The sequence below is a fragment of the Dipodomys spectabilis genome, unplaced genomic scaffold, assembly GCF_019054845.1.
Source record: "Dipodomys spectabilis isolate Male_0828 unplaced genomic scaffold, ASM1905484v1 ptg000190l, whole genome shotgun sequence".
Classification (NCBI taxonomy): Eukaryota; Metazoa; Chordata; class Mammalia; order Rodentia; family Heteromyidae; genus Dipodomys; species Dipodomys spectabilis.
Genome location: NW_024870867.1, coordinates 5,186,285 through 5,210,713, shown reverse-complemented (window position 1 = coordinate 5,210,713; position 24,429 = coordinate 5,186,285). Strand labels below are relative to the sequence as shown.

Here is a 24,429-nt window from a genome sequence, read left to right as displayed (position 1 = left end):
GCCAGCTGGGCAGAACTCGTCCCCCTGAAACCATAAAATCATTCAGAAACAGTTCTGTAGTAACGTTCTACAACACTGAAATCTCACAAGAAGCCAGGTGCCGTCCTAGCTACTCAAGAGATGGAGCTTTTAGGATTGAGTTTCAAAGCCAATTGAGCAAGAAAATTCATCAAGATTCCATCTCCAATTAACCAGCCAAAAGGCTAGATTGGAGGTATGGCTCAATTGCCAGCCATGAATGAAAAATTGAAACTACAATATGAGGCCCTGAGTTCAAGCCCTGGTACCACCCCTCCCACTACCACACACAATCTCATGAGAGCTCCTCATACCACAAGATGTTGGTCACTTTTGTGTCCTATGCAGGGTAAGGTTGAACACCTTAATTCAGAGCCAAGGACTTTTGTATTCTTTACTGTATTCTTCAATTATCTCTCCAACCTGTCTTGATAGCTGTTGTCTTTTCTCTCACATGATACAGAATGCCAGCTTCTACGATGTATATATTCACTTCATGTTATATGTTCTGCTGAAATCCTGAGATGCTTGAAACGGAGCTGGGATGAATTTATGATGACAGTGAGTGGGTAAAGCCACATGCTTTCTCTCTTTTGTTCAACACTGGGAGGAAGACATGAATGACAGCCCATTCCTTCGGGATCACTTACACATTATAATGCCCACACCTTAGCTTCTTTAGTCATGGTGAGATGAAAAAGAAACAGAGCAGATACAGGGAAGACATTCAGATTCCAAATAAAACTGGGGATATGATGAATGAATACTCTGACTGATATTCCATATGGAAAGAAGGCGTGAACTATTCATGTGGCAGCTCAAGGAGACAAGGGGCATGCTGAGTGCATTCATGCTCTACCACAAGCAATTCCCACTGTAGTCAACTGCCTTCTGGAAGCTCCACTGACCTTGCCTGTGCTGTTTCTAGTCACTCTTCATCTTCAGAAAACATATCCCTTTGCTATTTACTTGCCAGCAATAAGAAGAAGCAGAGAATTACGTTTGTTCTGGCAAAAACATTGAATCTCGAGACTCCAAGGATCCTTATTTAAAATACTGGTAGACTCATAGATTTGCCAAGTAATATATAGATTCCTATGGGTTACAGTTACATAGTCAGTCAAAGAATTTAAGAATCCCTATTATTTTTATTCCCAGGTTCAGTGAACTGCTGGTACAATCCTACCAAAGCAGAGTTAAAGATAGAGCCAAGTAAATACCACTTTAGTATTTTCTTGCTGCTGTTCTATTTAATCAGATTTCCATACTAGGTAAAGGGTACTTCATAATATACCAATCCTGTTATTTACTAGAGAGTGTATATTAAAACATTGCTTAATAATTGAATAATAATAATAATTAACTATGACTTTGTGTGAAATGGGATTTCCATCCTTCACATCTCTCAATACTTTGATCCAAAGAAGATATTTTTCAATGTTTTAGTTAGATTTGAAATGTTATGTACACAGGAGTATTTTTTAACCTAAATTAATATTTGAATGCATGGACTTAGCACTTCATAGGAATTTTAATAAAAAAAAGAGAATGTTTTTGGCAAAGGAAGAAATCTTGCTTTCTTATGGCCTGGACTATTCTCATTTGGGAAGGAAGTGTTGACAATCATATATGCTTAAAATTATGGTAGCTGTGAACACATAGCATTGTGGTTACGAGCTTGGGACTCACACCATTTCTCCTATAACACCTACTCTTCCTGTGACTTGAACATATTACCTCTCTGAGCCTCTATCTCCCTTTCCATGGAACAAGGAGCCTTAATTACATCCTTAGTAATAAGATCCCTGGAACTACTAAGAAGACTAAAAGAGATTGATGTGATTTATCATTGGAAGCTTACTATGAGGAATGGCTTCACTCTACTGAGAGGCCATGAACATTAATAAGATATGTTTCAAAGGATTCTAATTGGACTTGTTTATTATAGAGCATCTTACCTGTTCCATTACCAAAAAAATCATACCGTTAGGTTAATTCTCTATACATTGTTAGGGTCAAAATTTAAGATTATTTTACTTAACTAGTTAGAGCGTAATCCTAAATAAATTACTCAAAAATTTATATGGATGAACATCGATTCATATTGATGATGCTTGAGGATTAGAGACTGGAAATTGACGGTAAAAATTATTTCCCTGAAGTTCAGATCCCAGGGTTGTATTCCTTACACTGTGGAATGCAACATAAATTGAGACACTTAGATATTGAGAAGTCATCATCCGTTGATCCACAAACTAACTAAATGTGATTAACATGGCATTTTCCCTGAATCCAGCTCAGGGTTAAAAGTCATTCAAGAAGCATATGCAAATATCCTGGGGAAATGTCAACTTAAACCAGGGCATCTTCTTTGGACTTGAAACAGGCAAGTATTAGAGTATTGTTTCTAATTTTAGCTACACAATCTAAATGGGAATGGGCCAAACAGCATCCTCCTGGAACTGGGAATCTCAAATCATATACCTTTGCTAAGATCCAGAGACACTCAGACAGACATAAAAAAAATCCCAGGACTTACTTGTTAATCACACTGCTTGGGTGACTAAGTTTTTATCTCTTTGCCACAAACTACTCCAAACCTTACTTGTCGGATCTTAAGAGAGATCTCAGGGTTTTGGAGTGTCCTGGTAAACCCAACTTTCTCTTTCATCCCTACCTGACACGCCTCAGTGTAGGGATCAACAAGAGGTCTAGACCTTCTGTGTGTTGCTCATGGAACAACCCTACCCTGCTTGTCCACATTTTCACAGGCAGAGTGGGGATGGGCCCCAGAGCTCGGAGTTGTCTTGGCCAGCCACCCCTCCCAACCTCCACCAATCCTCACTGGCTCTTCACCACTCTCAGGACTAATACTAGTACCCGCTGCTCCCCTCTTTCAGTCACTCACCATAAAAAGCCAGAACATCTAAGCTATCTGTTACCCTTAAGGGCAATGTTTCCTCACCAAGCACCAGTCCTGTGCCCCAAACCCAGCAAGATTCCACACTCCTCCTTTATTTCCTCTCTCTCTCTCTCTCTCTCTCTCTCTCTCTCTCTCTCTCTCACACACACACACACACACACACACACATACACATACACATACAATACTCACGTATACATACACACACTCAAACTCATGTATATGTGTTTATTCTCTCCACTAAAATGTAAGTTCCATAAGGGAACTTGTAGATTGACATTTTCAAAGAAAAACATTGTGTCCTTTTATATTGATGTAAATTTAGAAGTTTCATATATATTTTATTGAAATATATGTAAATATAGATAGATACACATATAGAAATAGATAATAGATACATATATAGAATTAGATAGATAGATAGATAGATAGATAGATAGATAGATAGATAGATAGATAGATAGATAGATAGATAGATAGATAGATAGATAGATAGGTAGATAGGTAGGTAGGTAGGTAGATAGATAGATAGATAGATAGATAGATAGATAGATAGATAGATAGATAGATAGATAGATAGATAGAATGAATTAGCTTGATACCAGGTTGCATTTATGGATCTGGAACTTCTTAGGGCAAGAACATGAAAAAGAAAAAAACATAAATGAAGTTTTTTATATCAAAATGAAAAGCAAAGCTGAGTCTCAGTTTACCTGTGTTTCTGGCTGTCACAAGATGCCTTTTGGCTAGATAGCCCCATTTCCTTTGATTCCTCTAAATTTTATTTCACTTATTATTTTCACTTAGTTTTCCTTAAAATGTTTTTATGTGTTTTTCCCCAGACATTGAAAATTAGAAGTGGTTATCAGTAGATAATTACATGTCTAAACTTGTTCAAGTAGGTTTCAATTTATCAGAATTTTACATTCATAGATATCCTAATAGAGATATCATACAAGCCACTTTACCTCCAGCAACCCTCAAGCTTGTAGTTTATTTCTTCAGGTCTCAATGTTTACAATCAAGGCACATAAACAAGGGGAGAAAATTCTTATACAGTGGGCAAAAATTACAGCAAAAGAAATTCTGGAAATGAATCATTTCTTTCTCCTTTCTTTTGACATTACCTTTTGGTTGATACAGAAGTGCACATGGGGGGGGGGACCTCAGGGACCTGTGTATACCTCTGTGTGTCTTTATAGGTACTGTGGTCCAAAAATTAAGAAAAAAACATAAGAGCAAGCATTTGTTGGTGGCATTTTCAGCCATCTTATTTTGTTTATAACAGAACAGCTTTACTAGCTCTATAATATTCATATTTACTCTCAAGAAGAGAATGAAGTATTCCCATTTCAAAGTGCATCATGTTGTGCTTAGCCATAATGTCAACACAACCTGAGGAACTTAATCAACAATAAGATGCTACCACTAGGTCAATTAAGGAGGAAGTGAAAGTTTTTCTTTCTCATTTTCTTCTCTCCTGCAATAGACAATGGTGTCCTGTGACTATAAAAAAAAAAATCACATTCTGCAGTAAATAGTGAGTAAGGCCTATAATGCTCATCTCTGCAAAGAATGTTGTCTACATTCCTACCACAATTGCTGAGTACGTATACATACATAGCATAATCTCTTCAATACTGGAAGCTTGGTTATTTAGAAGGAATTTCTTGGCCTGAGTGATATTTTGTTCTCTTCTTTCCAAGACCAGGGCAATATGATCTTTTTGTTGAACCCACATCATGAAGTATAAGTCTCAAACTATTTCACTAAAGCAGCTTATCAGTGTTGCTTTTGTCCAGGTGTTCCTGCTAGTATCGTTTGCAACAAGATTAAAGTTAATGAAAATCCAAATACAATTAGGAAGGAGGGGTGGGGAAAAGCAAGATTCTAAATCAGGATGAATCTCATTGTGCTGGAGGGATGCACATTTGATAGCAGAAGTGGAGGAAATGAAGGCTGATTGCAAGCCAGGTTGGAGCTGCACATCATAGGAGGGAAATCAACATCATCCTGATTACTGCATGTGAAAAAAAAACACATGCAACTCCTTCCTCCCTCCTCTCTATGTGCTGATGTATCAAAAGCCATGATGGCTGCTCATGGTAACGGGGTAGGAATGACATGTGAGGAACGGTAGTTAATGATACAAGAGACAGATTCTTGAGTCATTATTAAAATTTTAAAAAATATCCAAAGCTTGGCATCCTAAATCATTACTACTTTGAGAAGAGTGTGGAATTCTCTACCAATGAGCAGAAACTTGGAGCCATTATCAATAACAGGGTGACCCAATGTCTTTGTGTCTGGCTGCCTCCGCTACCCAGCATTCATAACCCATCTCTTTATTCAACTCAGGCAACACATTCACCACGAAGTGCTCTTCAAGATTTAGCTTATGAAACCTTGAGTAACCATCATGCTCCTTTTCCACCTGTTTTATTTTGGAAGCCCTTTTTGTCCCTCCCATAGCACATTAACCAAATCAGCTAATGTGTTGGTCCTGAGAAACTAAAATCAGCGGACTTGTCTCCTTAATCTTTGTATTCCTGCTTGTTGCCTGGGAATTAGCAACAAGTATTATCTTACTTTTCCTACCTCACTTCAACCAAAACTTTATATTACGTTGAATTGTGCATGGATTTGGTCAACACATAAAAGTCTTCAACTTTATCACATCATAGAAACGAAAAATCAGAAAAACTTTAAATGGCTATTATTAAGGAATAGAATTGTGGTGAAACATCAGTGTGGTGTAATATGAAGAACAGAGCAATATGAAGGTATAAATGTGGTGTAAAATAACATAATTTCCTTCTAAGTTTACATGTGGATATAATATCTGTTGTGAATATATGTGTGTACATACATATATATGTAAATTTATGTATCAGAGGGAAGAATGTGTGCATTAATTCTGACAGGATGAAAGAAAATTTAAGATATTTCATTCAAACCTACCTTCAGGATATTTTTAGGGTATAAGTGAAATGTCTGCAGTGAACCTTGGCAATTGAGTCCTTCAATCATATCTCATTACTTTCCATATCTCCTCTAATTATTTTCCATATCTCCCCCTCCTCAAATGAAAAAACTAACACCTCTGGCACCATATGAGTTTCAGATATATAAGTAGAATATGGACTAAGTAATAATTGGTAACAAAAGGCTCACTTTAGTTGTGTATTGGTGGCTCATCTTAGCTTCACAGGAGGCTGAAATGTAAGGCTCATGCTTAGAAGGCAGCCTGGGCAGGGAAGTCCATGAGACTCTTCTTTCCAATTACTTATGAAACAGCCAGTTCTGGCTGGTAAATCTCCAGCCTCCAGCAAAAAAGCTAAGGGACAGCACCCAGACCCTGAGTTCAAGCCCCAGTGCCAGTACAAAAATAAAGAAAAAAACAGTCTGAGTTTGTATTCATAGTCCCCATGCTGCTGCTGACACATCTTTTACCAGTTAGACAAGCCTAGATGCCCAGATGCTACCTACACTCTGCACCTTCTCATTCCTCCCAGAGAATGTTCCCGTCTCTTCACAGCTCCTCCTCTTTCCAATCAAGGCACTGATACTGCCAATTGACCAGATTCTTTCTCTGCTTTTGGCACTCGGAGCTTGTCCTGTTGCAGGATAAAAGCAGAATTCTCTGCTGTCTGCAGGGCATTCCCCAGGGACCTGAGCACGAAACCCAAACTTATATAAAATCATATCCTGTTTGCAAACATCATATTCCCTTTGCTTCTCACTAATCTGGGCCTGTAAACCCCAGCACAGCTTGCAAGCCCATTCCTCATCTAAACAAATGCCATAAGCCCCTTTATACTTTTACAACCATGTCAAAAAATAATAACGCCTGCCAATAGTGATGTGATTGGAGTTGCCTCCTCCGAGCCATAAAAGAAGCGCAGAGTCTGTTATCAATTTCTCTAAGTGTATCAGGGGAATTATGGGTCGATTCAGTTCCAAGTTATAAATGACAACTCAAAAGCCGCAGAAGTGTTTGAAGCTGGGAGCTGATGACGACATTATCATAAAAGCCTGCTCGTCCTTGCTTTTGTGGGTTTTTTTTTTCTTTTTTGAGGGAAAGAGGGAGGGCAGGGAATGCTATCAAATGAAGAAGGGAAAATAAGGCTGAGAAATGACTTCAAGATTTCTTCACACAGCAGCAGGTCAGATGGCCAGGAAAGTGATCACTATTTTTAGTAATGTACCCTGAGGAGTGAGAGCTATCTGGTTCTGCCCTGGCTATTGTTTCCAGAGTCTCCTAATTATCTTGTTTTACTGCACAATGGCCAAGCCAGTGCTGGGATATGCATATACTTATATTCTTTTATATTTTCTTGTGGTTCAATCAAAATAAGATAGAAACACAAAGAAACTTGGAAACATTAGGTGCTTGGACAAACTACAATTCTGTAGAGCATATATTAAAGCATCTTAAACACCATGCGTCCGCTGAACTGCTTGACCAATGCACCAATTCCCAGAAGCAATTTTATGGGAATATTTAATAAAGAAGTAGGGGTTTTCTGATTTCATAATGTCTCAGGCTATCTCCTTAAAAGTCAATCAATCGGTCAGTATTTATTAGCTCTATATTAAATCCATCCTGAATGAAGTTATATATTCTAAGTAGCTGGAGTTTACTTAGAACTTACATAGAATGTATTAGAAATCATTGAGTATTTTTGGAAACTGAAAGCAAAGGGTCTACTGTTAGTAATTTGAACCAGAAGTATGCTTTAAGATGAAAGCAATTGAAGTCATTTTCAAACTCTCCAGGGTATGCCATCAGTGGAGCCACTCCAAGTCAATATTGGATTTCTACTGTATAGTCAATATATCTGGGATTGGATTGGAAATGAAAATGTACATTGGTTCAAATCCAGAGGACCTAGAATTTCCACTAGCACTTGCATCAAAATCAGAGATCTGAGGGACTAAGGTGGCTTCTGAATTGTCAAGAACATGATTTGGTTCTTAAAAGCAGAAGCAAGTACAACCTTGTGCAACCCCCGTCCCCCCCAACACATACCACTTTCTCTTACTCTTTCTCTCTCTTTCTCCCTCCCTCTCCTTCCCTACCCCTTCCATCTCCCAGACTTACATTAAATGACCTTAAAAGATATATAGACAAATTTGATGTGGAAAATGCCCCTCTCCGTTTTTCTCAAGCACTAGTGGAGTCATCCTAACCCACATCTCTTGCTTCTGCCTGCCCAAGCAACCTCTACCCACCCCCATTCCCACTGCCACTTGGTTCATCAGGGAGAAACTTCTAGGCACTGTGCTTTCTACTGGATATGCAGGTCAGAAGCAGCAATCACGATGCATTTTGAGTCATGTTTAAGAGTTGGCTAGATCCTTCTGTCTGGAGAATAAGACCTTATCTTGACATGGGCTTAGAACAGGTAAGCAGAAGTATTTCACATTCAAGAGATAGTGAGTTAGAAGAACATCTTGAGTCAGATCTGGGAGGTGAATTCCAAGTATCCATCCTGAGTTAAGCTCTGGGTCAGGAAGTAATTGCCCTTATCAGTGGGCTTTTATTGTTGTTGTTGCTTTGTTTGATTTTTTTGCATAAAAAAAACTTTTTGTAAACAAGGACACAGAATGACCCATTGCAACAATGATACCCACAAAAAGTATATTGGAAACGAACTTTACAACTTCAGGGGGGGGGGGGAGGGGGGGGGAGGGGCATGCAGTTGTGGCAGGTGGGGGAGGGAAGGGATAGTGGGAAGGGGTAACAATGATCTACAAGTAATGTACTCATTGCCTTACTCGTGAAACTGTCACCCTTCTGTATAGCATCTTTACAATAAAATAAAATTTTTTAAAAAGCTTACATTTATAACTTCAAAAACCCTTCTTATTGTTTAAATCATGTTTTACCTCATTGTTTCTGTAAAATTCTTTTTAAAACTATTTTTAACTTCAAATGGTTGTACAACGTAACATGTCTATTTCTGTGTTGAGTGCATTCTATTCTGAGTCATCCCGGCCCTTATTCTCTTCCTCTTCCCCTAAACTAAGGTTTTTCACAACCTTGATTTCCTCCCATCATTGATTCCCACCAAGTATCCATTATCTCTGTTTTCATCTTTGCCTCATTTTTAAGAAAGCAACGATTCTTCCAAAGTAGCAACTCACGAGGAAATATGTACAAAATTCAATAAAATCCATTTTAAAAGTCACTTTATGCTTTCTACAATGATTTTGCAAGCTCCTGACTCCACATGGGGCTTTTGTTAAAATTAGCAAGAATTAATGTGGGGGTGACCATTGTCCCATGTCAAGCGTAAAAAGCAAAAGTCACTAGTGAGTAGCCACAAAAGAAACTGTACTATCTTAGCTGCACTGAATACTGCTCCACGGGAAACGAGGTCTGCAGTCAATCTGGCCAAGATGAGAACTACGGAAGAATCTTCAAAGTTCTCTTGACATGCCTTCATGCAAACAGGCATGCCAATCCCACATTTTCAGTCAGTCTTTCACTGTTAACTACATAACGGAAGGAAATTACTTCACTTCTCTGAGTATTTAGTTTCTCATCTAAAAAGTGGCATGAAAACTAGTGACTATGTTTTACTAGCTTCCTGAACTCAGATGTATATTGATAAACTATAAACTCCAAATGGATATTGATTGCAGTTGCCATACTTCTTTCCAGAGGGATCAAAATCACAGATGAAGGAACAGAAGGATATCCCTCACTAACTCTGCCATCATTAAAATGATCAAATGGTCAGGCAAGATATAAATTTTCCACAAAAGATTTAGCTGCAACAATAATTGTTGAAAACATGATAAATATATCATGAGGTTTGTTTCCTCCCTTCCATATCCAAGAAACCTAATTGAGTTAAATACGTTGGTCCTTGGAAACCTGACCTAGAATTATGCTGTCCTAACATAACCAGGCAAATTCAAACCTATTTTTAGTCTTCTACATTTTAATAGAATAAATTTATTGTGTAATGTCTTATTGGATAGAAGTAAGCCTGGAGTTTAAATTATTTAACATCTCACAATTCCTAAAGTCTATAAAAGTAGCTGTAGGGAAAAACAAATCAATGGGCTCTTTGCAGAGTGACGGTTTGTTGCTGGTAAGGGTTAACTTTAAATAGATTGCAGGTTACAGGGTTTGTTCTAATCATCCACAAAAAAAAAGAAAAAAAATGTAGACATTTTTCTTCATATGTATCTGGATTTGAGCAAATTTGTCCTTGAAATGTGGTATAAATATCCTGGGTCAAAAGGCTTTGTTAATTATTGAAGACAAAAAATGGCCTCAAGGGGCTCACAAAGCAAAAGTCCCATGATGCAAAGCACTTTTTGAAGTTTATTCCATTTCACCAGGAATATAATGTATGTGCATAGTTAGTCTGCTCCCATTGAAATTGAATTCTGCTGCAAAATTGTGTCAAAACCTCTTGCATTAACTTTATTTCTAGGCAGACAAAAGTTTTCAAAGCTGGCTTCGTGTATGTGACCTGTCATACAGGAACTTACAGCGTGGAGGAGGTCCTCGTTCTTGGTGAGTGCTACGTTGCCACTATCTCAAAATTCACCATGATTTTTGAACAAGGAACTCTGCATTTGGCAATTTGCTTTGTAAATTATACTGCCAGTTCTCAAAGCTAATAATATCTTTACTGAAAAGTAATATTAACTAGAACTGAGTAGTGAAACATCAAAGGATTTTTTGAGGCAAGTCTGTGATATTTAAAAGCAATAAACAAAGTCATACTTACCCCCAGTCCACCACAAGGTAATGAGGAAAAATACTTTTGAGAATCATCACCTATAGGGTTAGAAGACATGAAAACATACAGGTTATAAATACAAATATAGTAGATTTAGTAGTGGCATGTATTTATGCAAAATATTATGTCACATGGTAATTAACATTTGACTCAGAAAGACATTAATTATATTGAAGACAAACTTTCAGTAAAGTTAATGTCAGCACAAACAGTCCTATCTATATGGACAGACGGGAAGCTCTCACAGCAAATGAATATAATTGTCACAGGTGAAATTTATTACAGCACATGAATAAAGACATACAAATAAAATTTGGGTCCAATTTTTTAATTAACCTACACATTCATGTTGCCTATTATAATTTCAAAACTTTATAATTTCTGGGCAGTATCTCTGCCATTTACTGAATATATTTCTCCAGTGGTATTTTAAACCACAAGGTTTATAAAACCATACATGGGCATTTTTAACTACTACAAATACTAAAATATTTATCTCAAATGTACTTATTTATTCTGAATTTCTATTTCATTAAGTATTCTTATAAGCTAGAAATAGCTGAATTTTCTTAAGATATAAAGTCAAGTACCCCATAAGCCTTTCAACAACCACAATTTTTTAGACAAAACACTATAACAAAAGATAATCCCATTTGGGAATCTGTATCAATGTAAATATCATAGTGATGTAAATATAAAAATTATCTTCTTTAAAAATATTTGCAACAGCAAGTGGTCATGGCTCATGTCTAGATACTCAGGAGGCTGAGACCTGAGAACTGAGAACTGTGATTTGAGGCCGAGGTAGAAAATTCTACAAAACTCCATGTCTCAAGACTCCATTTCAAGTGGTAGAGAGCCAGCTGAGCTAGCAATGCCGAGCAAATGTCAGATGCTGAGTTGAAAGCCTAGTACAGAAAAACAACAACAACAACAATAGCACAATGACATATGCCAAAATAGTCATTGTGACATTCCCTACAACTGACATTTTATGTTTTTTGTAGTTATTTTATTAGCCTACACTTCACTTTTCTACATTTTCCACTTCATGATTACAGATAACAATGCAAAGAGCTTCTAAACTTCTAGCACTAAAATCTAATCTCTCAGTCAAGGGAGTCTGAAGATACTTAAATTAGTCATTCATCAGATTGGTGATAGAACCAGATAAAAATTTATCTTTCGGGGCTGGGAAGGTTGCTCAGTGGTAGAGCGCTTGCCTTGCATGCATGAGGCCCTGAGTTTGATTCCTCAGCACCACATAAGCAAAAAGAAAAAAAAGCCGGAAGTGGTGCTGTGGCTCAAGTGATAGAGCATTAGCCTTGAGCTGAAGAGCTGAGGGACAGCACCCACGCCCAGAGTTCAGGCCCCATGGACCAGACCCCCCCCAAAAAATTTATCTTTCACCTACACCATTCATGTGTCTTAATAGGTGAAATAAACCACGTGGCCTGTCAATAAAAGTTTACATAGATTATATTGTCAGTGAAAAAGTTTGTTTTGGAAATAGTAAATTATATTAGTTGATTTGTTAAATGTCATTACTAGCAGTTAGAAAATAGCAAAGACAAAAGCATGGACAAAACAGATATATTTAGTTATGTAGAGAGATCATCATAAAAGTGTTAAACAATGAGGCTGTAGGCAGAGACAAAGCACTTGCCTAGCATGCACAAAGTCTTGGGTTCAGTCCCCAGCATTATGAAAGGAAAGACTAACAACAATAAAAGGATGAGACATTACTGGGAAAAATAAAGATAATAAGTCATAATGTTAAAAACTGGAATACTAGAAATCAGTAAGATGCTTCTAGTTAAAAACTGGAATACTAGAAATCAGTAAGATGCTTCTAAAAACTTTAAGACGACAGTATGCAGAAGGTAGATTTCCTTGAGATATTGCTTTTACTTCAAATGTGCTAGACCTGGAGCTTGAACTTAAGGACCAGACTTTTGTGCTCAAGGCTAGGGTTCTACCACTTAAACCACAACTCCACTTCCAGGATAAGGGTCTCATGGACATACCTGCCCAGGCTGGGTTTGAACTACATTCCTCAGATCTCAGCCTCTTGAGTAGCTAAGATTACAGGAGTAAGCCAAAGACAACCGCAAGCTTGTCTTTATTTACTTCTAAGAGTAGGTTGGAGCTGGCATGTTTGGGTGAAAAGTCATGATCCTGGCTTGATATTGCTTTTAACAAGGATATTTTTGTACCCTTGAATATGTTACAAGAATAAAACTATTGGTTACTTGGGAATTCAAATATGTACTCTGATATCTAAAGTTTGTTTTCATGATTATCTAAGAGATGAAAATAATATTACTATATAATAAAAACGTTATGACTAATTAAAAAGACTAAATCTTAAGACAAGGTTGGGAAAACCTTGTTTCCCAACCCTGCTAGCCATATAAGACTGAGAAATCACTTGGTATGTGACAAGATGGACAATCATACTTCTTATTGACTGCTCACAGCCTTCTGCCTGTATTGATAATTTTGTATGTCCTATACTGATATTAAAATATCTAAATAGTCCTTGGTATGAAAAAGGTTCCCTGCCATTGAATTAAGAGAATTAAAAAAATATAAGTGATATGCTTCTTAGGGTAAATTTACTTAGTAATGTTTACATACCAATACAAAACAGACAAATGAGAATTTAAATTTAGTTATATGCAAAATATTTTAAATTTGTTACAATCACTTTTTTTGTTAAGCACTGCATTTTTTTTTATCAATAAAATGGTGTAATTTGGCTCATCACATCATAAAAGGAACTGGTAATAAGAGTGATAGGAATGTTAATGTTAAGGAAAACCTTGTAACAGAAATGATTGGACAAAATGTTTTCAAAATGCCTCCACACAAAGTTAGAAGTATTTAAAGAGATAAATGGTGCCTACTTTACAAACTAATACACAGATATCTAATGACTGATAGGTCCAGGCACTAAATTTTCATTTAAATCCTTCTCCTATCTCTAAAATTTAACTATCAAGAGTATAATGATCAATTTAACTCAAAACTGATACCTCTTTCATGTGTTGGGAAGGATTGAGTGAGGTATAGGAGTGAAAGGAATGTATAAAGAAAAAAAAGTCTCGATCATGACTTTACATTCAGAAGTGTCAGCTTCAACCGATATTTAGAAATAAATAAAAAGTCAAGGGGGGGCGGGGAGCGCAGAAGGAAAGTGGTAGAACACAAGAGAGTGAGTAACATTGACAAGAAATGTATTTATTATCTTACTTATAGAACTGTAATTCCTCTGTACATCACCTTCTCAATAAAATGAAATAAAATAGTTTTTAAAGAAGTAAATAAAAAGACAAGTTAGTTAGTACCAGTTGCTTACTCCTATAATCCTAGCTACCCTGGATGCTAATATCTAAGGATGGTTGTTCAACACCTGCCCTGGCAGGAAAGTCTGTGAAACTCTAATTAACCACCAAAGAGCTAGAAATGGAGTTGGTGGCTCAAATGGTAGACCATGAGCCTTGAGCACAAATGTTTAGGGAGAGTGTCCAGGTCCTGAGTTCAAACCCCCAAGACCAGCACTAATAATAATAATAATAACAATAGACAAGAGTTCAAATTTTAGAAAAAGCAAAAAGTAACTTTTAAATAGAATGGGATAATTCACTAGAACTAAGAAGACTATCAACTAACTACATGTTTGAATCCAACCAAAAAGTCCAAGTTGTTCAGATGTATTTTCAAAGTTGACCTCATGTTTGAACTAAGGCTTCACAAAAATGCAACAGATGAGTGTATTCACAGTGTTGCCCAGATCACTGAGCAGTATCTGTTATCTATGAAATTCTACATGTATATAAGATCTAACTCTATCGTCATCAATTACAAAAATATTATTTCTATTAATCAAAATTAATCAGATGAAAAGTGAATTTATTTATTGTAGTGTTAGAAACTGAATCAACAGTACTTAGTACTTTCACCATGATTGCACATGTACCTTTGTCAAGTTCCAAATTACATATTGGAATTAATTTTAAATCCATCAATGTTAAAATGATACATATTTTAATATTTTTATTAAAATTGGAATTGTCAAATTTCTTTAATAAAAATAACACTGGCATGTTATAGAAAAGTTTATTTTTGTCCAAGATTAAATTTAATTTCCTTACTAAATAGGTAGGTCTTGCTCTTAAAATGTGGAATATGTGTTTAGTGACATCTTTTAAGAAAGAATATATATGTTTATATTTATAAATTGTTTAATTCTAATTCATTCAAATAAAATCCAAGAATACCTAGTCATATGACTCCATTGATTTATACTTTGGGACCAGAGTTAAAAACAAATCAGGGAAGATTTTTTTTCTTTATTGTTTTTTCTCTTTCTTTTCATTTCTTTCTTTCTTTCTTTTTTCTTTCCTTCTACCTTCTTTCTCTCTCTTTCTTTTTTCTCCCTCCCTCTCTTCCTTCACTTCCTTCCTTCCTTCCTTCCTTCCTTCCTTCCTTCCTTCCTTCCTTCCTTTCCTTTCCTTTCTTTTGTTCTTCCTTCTTCCCTCCCTTTCTCCCTCCCTCTCTGCCTCCCCCCTCTCTTTGCATCAATACTGGAGCTTGAATTCAGGACCTGGGTGCGTTCACTCTGTTTACTTTTTCTAAAGGATGATGCTTTATCTCTTTAGCCATAGCTTCACTCTGGTTTTTTGGTGGTTAACTGTTGATAAGAACTTCATGAACTTTCCTACCCTGCCCATGCTGGTTTTGGACCAAGATTTTTCAGATCTCTGCTTCCTGAATAGCTAGGATTTACAAGTGTGAGCCACTGGTACCTGGATTCTTTTAACTAAATTAAAATTTATTCACATGGACATATCCCTGTGTTTAAATTCTTAAGTATTTTGACTTTATCAAACTATGAAAATTAAAATGTCTAGTTTACTTCATCTTTGTAGTTGGGTGGGTGGGACGATTAATTGATGTTAAAAATATTTATAACAGAGTGCCCACAGCAAAAAAAGAGATGTATTTTATATAAAGGACCTGCACACACAGACATTGTTTTCTTCCAAGATTCATGAGCCAGGCATAGTGGCACAGACCTATGATCCCAATGCTTGGGAGGCTGAGGTAGGAGGGTCATGTGCCTGAGTTGCATAGTGAAACTTTCCCTCAGCTACTACACCTAACCTGACCACATACACATTTTCACACAGGCCTTCACTACATGGATCTGGGGATACGAGGCACTCATTTGTAAAAAGCAGATGGTGTTTTCATAGATAATCACTAACTTTTCCTTGTAATTGTTTTCACCTTGCTTATCTATTACAAGTCATATAAACGTCTCTCAAATTGTTAGGGTCAGTTAACATAAATAATTCATGAAATAATAGTGCACTAATTGAAAAAGTTCAATCAATTTGAACTGACTCAATAAAGTCTGTTTGAAAAAAAAGGACAAGAAATAGTCTTACCATATCCTTGTTCCTAAAGACACCTAAAATATAATCATTTCACATATATTTCTGTGTGACGTACTGTTGTTCAATTATAAAAGGTTATTACAAAATATGATTGTGTCAACTGTTTTTTTTATCTTTTTGTACATTTATTTTTAATCATTGTTACCCTATCCCTCATTATCTCCTGCTAATGCTTTTTTGAATCTGTTGCTTCAACATATTTATATGAAACTTATATAAAGCCCTGAAATTAAAAATTTATTTTGAAGACTTGTACCATTTATTATGTTATTTAATTCCATTAAGTAAGGCATACATTAAATAGATTATTAAAGATTTTAAAAGGTAGTATTCTAGGCATGCATAGTAATAAGTTTTCAATGAAAATAATGTGTACTGTTATCTTTCTGTGTTAAGATCATAGGGAAAAAAACCCTGAAACACACACACACACACACACACACATACACACACATATATGCGCGCGCACACACACACACACACACACACACACAAGAGAAAGTTAAAGATCCATTTGCATAAGTGAATGAAAAACTCCTCTGTCTTTCAGTTTAAGCATATAAGCAAACAAATTGGACAATGCATATAATCCCTATTAGCAAAAACACACCATAAAACTGCCTTTCAAATGGTAGCTAATTTTAAAGTAAACATGCTAGAAAAGACATGCGTTGTCTTTTTCAAGCACAGAAAATTCTTAATCTGCATTGATTTCTGTGGTACTTAACTTGTTCCACAGTGCAAGGCGGTTGGAAAAAAACTGATTTCTTTGTCACACTGTTTGCCAAGTATTTTGAACTGACACTAGCACTGACTAATGATAGTTTTGGAATGTGCTGTTCTCAGTAGAATGGAGGCCCATACAGACCTAGAAGTATCCTGGGGTCCAGCTTCTGTCCATCCAGGGGGCTGGTGCCATATAACAGTGAGTGATGTTCAGAATGAATAAGCTGTATTTCCTCCAGGCTGGCTTTTCGACCTTGAATTCGCTGAAAGAAAACAACAGAAACCCACGGTCCTCCACTGACAATATTTAGAAGAAAATGAGACTTCGAGTAACATTTAAGATGATTAATAATGGGCTGAGTTTCATCATGCAGGAATGTGACACTGATTTGCTTGGTAAAGGACCATAATAATACATGAAAAATGAGCGTATGCGATGTTCAGATCCAATGGGATTGCTTATGCCTAAACAGACAATTTCACATAATGCATACGCTTTTTGGCATAAAGAGTAAATCTATAGCAAAGAAAGTATTACTTGACTCTTGGAAAACTCACAGTTTCAAAGCAGGCTACAGTTTTCCAATAAATAAATTTGTTATGATCTTATTTTACACTTACTTGAAGAGGTTGCAACAAATCACTTATTTATCATTTACATAAAAATACCATTATAGTTTAATGTATTGAATTATCATAACTATGCAAATTCCTTCATGTGTGTACTTCTTGTAGAGACATTATTCTGAACTGATGTTTCCCAAAGCAGGTCCCCTGGGATCCACAGCAGTTCGGGATCTGTTTATCAACCCAATGGGGGTAAGGTCAGTACATAAATTTAGAGTAAGTATTTAGAAACTTTCAGGGCTATTTGATAGATTTTTCCAAGGTTTTTTGGAATCTAATGAAATCTTCTATGCCTTCAATTTTAATTTCACTTTGTCGTATTTCATTTTAAATGGATTTTAATACAAGTGTTAATTTATGACAGATTGGAAACTAAGCAGGGACGAAAATCACCATGCAACCAGTGACAATTGGGGACATTCTAGACTTGGTCCTTTCACTTTTTTCTTTCTTTCTTTTTAAATTTTTAACACTTAAGAGAGGCAGACATGCACTCCACCTAACAAAGAAAGGTCCTTCCTTTGTGTGGTCATTAAACCTTAATTAGCCAACATGTGAAGTATTTTTCCTAGTCACATTTCTCAGCACATCTGTGAGTCCAATACACCATAAAACTTTTGGAAATTGTCACATTTCCCCAAAACTACATATTTCCCTCAAAGAACATATCACCACAAGCCAGAAAGGTGATATTTAAAGTAGAGAACTGTAGTCAAATTCAAAGAGAATATGTGCAGGTAACGATTTCCTTCCAGGTTAATGACCAAGGTTGCACCAGTTGACTTGAAAACACTCCTGTCTTTTTTTTTTAATTGTTTAAACAGGGATACAGGTTGACCCTTTGCAACAATGAGATGTACAAGACCCTATATAGAAAAACAAACTTTACAATTTAGGTGCGGTGGGGAGGGGGGAGTATAGTTGTGGAGATGGAAGGGAAGGGATGGTAGGGGGAAAACAAAGAGGAGACAACAATGCTTGATAAGAAATGTACTCATTACCTTGCTCATGTAACTGTAACCCCTCCTCTGTACAGTATTCTCACAATAAAATACTTATTAAAAATTAAAAAAAGAAACACTCCTGTCTAAGGACCAGGGCAATCCCAGATTTAGCCTCCCTCCTATAAGGTGATGGGTCTGCTGGCAGACTGCTGAATGTTCTGTGGTTCACTGAGGGGACAGTTGGGGAAATTTCTATATGCAGACACTCAGGGCTTACTGGACAGGAGGCAGAGCTGTGTTTGTCATTAAAATAAATGATCAGGTCACAGTGAGGGAGGAATAGAGGATGTCTAAAGGGCAAACAGAAGAGTGATATAAAGCAGAAACTTCTAAAGATTGCCTGTATGTGCCAAATTAACAAACAAATACTTGTGGAATTTTCATTGCTATTGTCTTCAAGTGCCCTAATTTTGACATGATTACTCAGCATTGTATAATCTGATTTAAATTTCCAGGGAAAAAGAATATTATTAAAGAAATTACAGGGGCTGGGAAGGTGGCTCAGTGGTAGAGTGCTTGCCTTGCATGCATGAGGCCCTGGGTTCAATTCCTCAGCATCACATAAGCAAAAAGAAAAAAGCTGGAACTGGTGCTGTGGCTCAAGTGGTAGAGCGCTAGCCTTGAGCTGAAGAGCTGAGAGACAGTGCCCAGGCCCAGAGTTCAGGTCCCAAGATCGGACCCGGAAAAAAAAAAAGAAATTACACTCAAGTTGGTAAGATGGGAATTCTCCATGAAGAGGACCAAAGTAAATGTAAGGATGGCTTTGTGGTCAGTTGTTATTCAGATCAGCACACCAATATTGTACTATATGCTTTACATATAAACATGGAATATGGAAAATTTTCTAAAGATCAGAACCACTAAAGAAGGAGAATGACAATACAAAATAAAATGAGCAGTAGAAAGTCGAAAGTCACCATGATAGGGAAATTTTAAATGCAAGATTTCAGTGGCTGGAAAATCCTTGGAGATACTAATGGTAACTCCATGTTTGAATCATCTGAAGTTGGAAAGAAAAGAGCACCAGAAAGCAGACTGTGACAACTAGCCTACAGTGTGTAATGAACACTGAAATAAAAGGGATTTTTTTTTTTTTTGGTCCGTCGTGGGACTTGAACTCTGGGCCTGGGTGCTGTTCCTGTGCTCTTCAGCTCAAGGCGAGCGCTCTACCACTAGAGCCACAGTGCCACTTAGAGTATTCTAGTGGTTTATTAGAGACAAGAGTCCACATAGAGCTCCCTTATGACCCAGCAATCCCACTTTTGGGCATTTACCAGAATGATCACAAACAAGACCATACTACAGCTACCAGCACAACTATGTTTATTGCAGCATTATTTACCATAGCTAAGATATGGAACCAACCCAGATGCCCCTCAATAGATAAATGGATCAAGAAAATATGGCATATATACACAATGGAATTCTATGCCTCCATCAGAAAGAATGACATTGCCCCATTTGTTAGGAAATGGAAAGACTTGGAAAAAATTATATTAAGTGAAGTAAGCCAGGCCCAAAGAAACATAGGTCCCATGGTTTCCCTTATTTGCAATAACTAGTATACATCTAAGACAAGCAGAAACTGTCAGACAAGTTGATGTTAGGCGAAATGAACCCCAAGATAAGGATTCAAATGCTTTTTTTTCTTTCTTATGATTGTTTCCAACATATTTATAAGATGATTTCTTTGTTGCTTTGTATGTACCTCCCCCAGGGTATAAGCCCTGCTTTCAGTGTATTTGATGTTGTTATAATTTGTGGAGGGGAAGGGCAAAAACAAACTGTTTAAATAGGGATACAGGTGGACCCATTACAACAATGAGATATACAAGTTGTTATGTTGAAAAACGAACTTTACAACTTTGGTGGGGTGGAGGGTGGGAGGTGGGGGTGGTGAGAGGTTAGTGGTAGGGGGGTGTGGGGGTGGGAGGGCGGAGAGGGGAAGGATGGTATGGGGAAACAAAGGAGGAGGCAACAATGCTTGATAAGAAATGTACTCACTATCTTCCGTGGAATTGTAACCCCTCTGTATGGTATTTTCACATTTTTTTTAAAAAGATTCTCACAGATCTTCCTGTCCAGGCTGGCTTTCAACCAGGATCCTCAGATCTCAGCCTCCTGAGTAGCTAGGATTACAGGTGTGAGCCATCGGTGCCCAGCATAAAAGGGATTTTTAGCTCTCATTTCTATGGGTCTATGACATTCTCCCCCACTATCACATACACTGACAGTGAAACATTGATCATGTGAAACAATGGCAGAGCCTTGTTTTGACTACAGTGCCATCATAAACTTTCCTTGAATTCCCTACCCCTTCTCCTTTGATAGGTCTAAATTGAATGTTTTAAAGCAGTAGTGGTAAATACTTATGTTTCACTCACTACTCATATAAATTTACATATCACATACTTCCACGTTTGTCTCAAGTATTTTTCGTATTTACCCACAATCCCATAGCCTTCCAGCTGAATGATCAATCACACGTTTGAACAATGATCCGGTGACAAGATTCACTGTAATAGACAGTAGCACAAGTGCTAGTGAATCCTGAGAGGATACCTGTTGAACCCACTCATTCGGTGCTAGCCATGAGCATCTGGCCCAGCTTTGCAGCCCTGGCTTATTCTGAGCACCTCTAGACTTCACTTCACCATTAAAATGTACCTGTTCCTAAATTTTTACTTTGTTTTCTCTTTCTTCTTCCTCTTTTACAACCACTGGACTCTCACAAAATATTTTACATTAGCTTATTGAAATATTGTAGTCAGTACTTATTGAAAAACAGTTACATGTGACATGAGATATGAAAAGTATTCTTTTTTATATACCTTTTTTTCTTTTTGGTCCTGAGGCTTGAACTCAGGGCCTGGGCACTGCCTCTGAGCTTTTGTGCTCAAGGCAAGGACTTCTACACACACTGAGCTACTGCAACTCCATTTCCAGCTTTTTGGTAGTTAATTAGAGCTAAGAGTCTCATCAGTTTTCCTGCCCAGGCTAACTAGTAACTGCAATCCTCACATCTCAGACTCCTGAATAGCTGGGATTATAGGCATGAGCCACCCGGGCCCAGTTTATACATTTTTTGAGTCAGAATCTCTTTATGTAGCCCAAACTGGCCTTAAACTCAATATCATATCTTATCCTTCATATATATCTATATATACATATATATATACACATGTGTATATATAAATATATATATAGATACATATATGTACATGTTCTTGTACAAAAGAGTTGCCATACAACAAGTAGTTTATCCTGCTTGAGTTTTGTGATTATAGGTAAATGATACCATATCCCAGAAAGAAGTATTTTTTGGGGGAATACTGGGGTTTGAACTCAGAACCTCCTATTACTGAGCAGACTCTCTACCACTTAAATAACATTCTCACTCTTTTTGCTTTAGCTATTTTTCAAATAAAGTTTCATGCATTTTGCTTAGGCTGGCCTAGACTATAATTCCCCCTATTTAAATAAATAAGTTGACAGGCCCAGTGCTTTTTTATAAGATGAAATCTCACTAACTTTGTTTGCCTGAAGCAGACTCACACTTTGATCCTGCCAGTAGATAGAATTATAAATTTGCCCCATCAGGCCAAGCAAGTACTCCTTTTGTTTCTGCAGCTGATAAAAGAGCAAGCTCTATCAAGATACTATTTATTTCCACAAAAAGAGAGTAAAGAAATCAGCAACATTCCCACCTATAGGAAGGATTAGAAGAAAGAATATTTTGAGATTTGTATTTCACAGAGTCATTACTAAGGGAACTCGATGTATGACTAAGCTAAGAATTCTGACAGTTTAACTCTCTTCTTTCCTTCCCTCCTTCCTTCCTTCTTTCTTTTTCTTCCTCTTTTTTTATCTTTATTCTTTCATTCCTTACATCTTTCTTTTCCTTCCTTCCTTCCTTCCTTCTTTCCTTCCTTCCTTCCTTCCTTCCTTCCTTCCTTCCTTCCTTCCTTCCTTCCTCCCTCCCTCCCTCCCTCCCTTCCTCCCTTCTTTCCTTCCTTCCTTCCTTCCTTCCTTCCTTCCTTCCTTCCTTCCTTCCTTCCTCTCTCCCTTCCTTCCTCCCTTCCTTCCCTCCTTCCTTCCTTCTTCCTTTTACTTCCTCCTTTTTATCTTTATTCTTTCATTCCTTACATCTTTTTCTTTTCCTTCCTTCCTTCCTTCCTTCTTTCCTTCCTCCCTTCCTTCCTTCCTTCCTCCCTCCCTCCCTCCCTCCCTTCTTTCCTTCCTTCCTTCCTTCCTCCCTTCCTTCCTTCTTTCCTTCCTTCCTCCCTCCCTCCCTCCCTCCCTTCTTTCCTTCCTTCCTTCCTTCCTTCCTTCCTTCCTTCCTCCCTCCCTCCCTCCCTCCCTCCCTCCCTTTCTTCCTTCCTTCCTTCCTCCCTTCCTTCCTTCCTCCCTTCCTTCCTTCCTTCCTCCCTCCCTCCCTTCTTTCCTTCCTTCCTTCCTCCCTTCCTTCCTCCCTCCCTCCCTCCCTCCCTCCCTCCCTCCCTCTCTCCCTCCCTTCCTTCCTTCCTTCCTTCCTCCCTCCCTCCCTCCCTCTCTTCCTCCCTCCCTTCCTCCCTCCCTTCCTTCCTTCCTTCCTTCCTTCCTTCCTTCCTTCCTTCCTTCCTTCCTTCCTTCCTCTCTCCCTTCCTTCCTTCCTTCCTTCCTCTCTCCCTTCCTTCCTCCCTTCCTCCCTCCCTTCCTTCCTTCTCCCCTTTCTCTTTCTCCCTTTCTTTTGTAGCACACAGGTTATTCTTCAGTAGTTTCATTCTACAAATGCTTTCATCAATGCTTTCAATCTGTCACCTTCAACTTTCCTCTAATATGCAGATCTCTAACAGCTCCCATTTTTCATTTAGTTGTTCATTTGCTTCTGTTCAAATATAGATATTCTCATTTTATTCCTTCTCCTATTTTCTACTTCCTGTGTACTCTTAATTCCTTCATTTCTTTCTCAAGATGATTTCTACAGTCAAAGGTCAGAAGCATAATGAGTCACAAAATAGAGTAAAGTGCCCTGATAATCTTAATTTAGGGATCCACTGGTTTCCGTTCTCAGAGATACTTAGTCTGCCAGATGTCTATGTAGAGTTATCTATGATATGCTGACCAAAATGATTTTTGAGAATTCTGAGCATGCTGGAACACTCAATACTTAAAAAGGAAGAAATTCATCTGGGGAGTTCTTGTGAGATACAAACATGGATCTCACCAGTAGGGCCTCAGAACAAAAGCTTATAGCTCTGCCTATATCCTCTTAATAAAGAAGCCTTGTGAGATAGGACAGTGTTCTTTTTGAGTGATTCCTTGTGACTTGGGCTCAGTGTCTTTCCTGGGAATACAAAGGAGATAATGCTCAACCAGTACTCACTCTGCTTAGAAATACGATTGCAGTCAGTCCAGGCCCCTATTCAGGATAAAAGTTTGAATCAAGTCATTAAAAATTACCATATCATTGAATCTCACAACACACCACGAATCTTTCCTGAAGAAATAGTCTCTCTGAAATAAAGCCGTTAATGCAAACTGATTATAGAAGGAATGTTCTGAACATGATCTACAAAGTCATACTGTGACAGGATAAAACACAGCCTAACCCACACCCACCCACACACAGAGCACACACACGGTATACATTCATTTTTTTCTGCCAAGGAACAGGGAAAAAAGGAAAGAGTTCTATTCCTTCCCCTCCTGTGTTCAAAGCCTGGATTGAGGCCAGTGTCCTAATCAGTTCTCATTGGCCCTGGAGGAATCAGAACCTTTTGTAAAATATAATAAAGGGCATAAAATCATGATAAAATGCATGAAAAAGCAGTGCCTTTGGTTAGGGAACTAGAAATAATTTAGCAGAACAGATGGATTGCGTTGGTTTGGTATTACTGAGGACATGAAAGGACTCATTT

At 37.5% G+C, this 24,429-nt stretch overlaps 1 protein-coding gene across 1 annotated transcript in view; it reads right to left on the bottom strand.

Annotated features, from left to right (window-relative positions):
* Hdac9 (histone deacetylase 9) overlaps positions 1 to 24,429 on the bottom strand; it is an 821,624-nt gene that overhangs the window by 201,653 nt on the left and 595,542 nt on the right. The window contains exons 15-16 of the mRNA XM_042695799.1: positions 17,041 to 17,161; positions 10,696 to 10,745 (exon numbers count right to left, since the gene is read on the bottom strand). Coding sequence (XP_042551733.1) covers positions 10,696 to 10,745; positions 17,041 to 17,161 — 171 coding nt within the window. The remainder of the gene's footprint in view (positions 1 to 10,695; positions 10,746 to 17,040; positions 17,162 to 24,429) is intronic.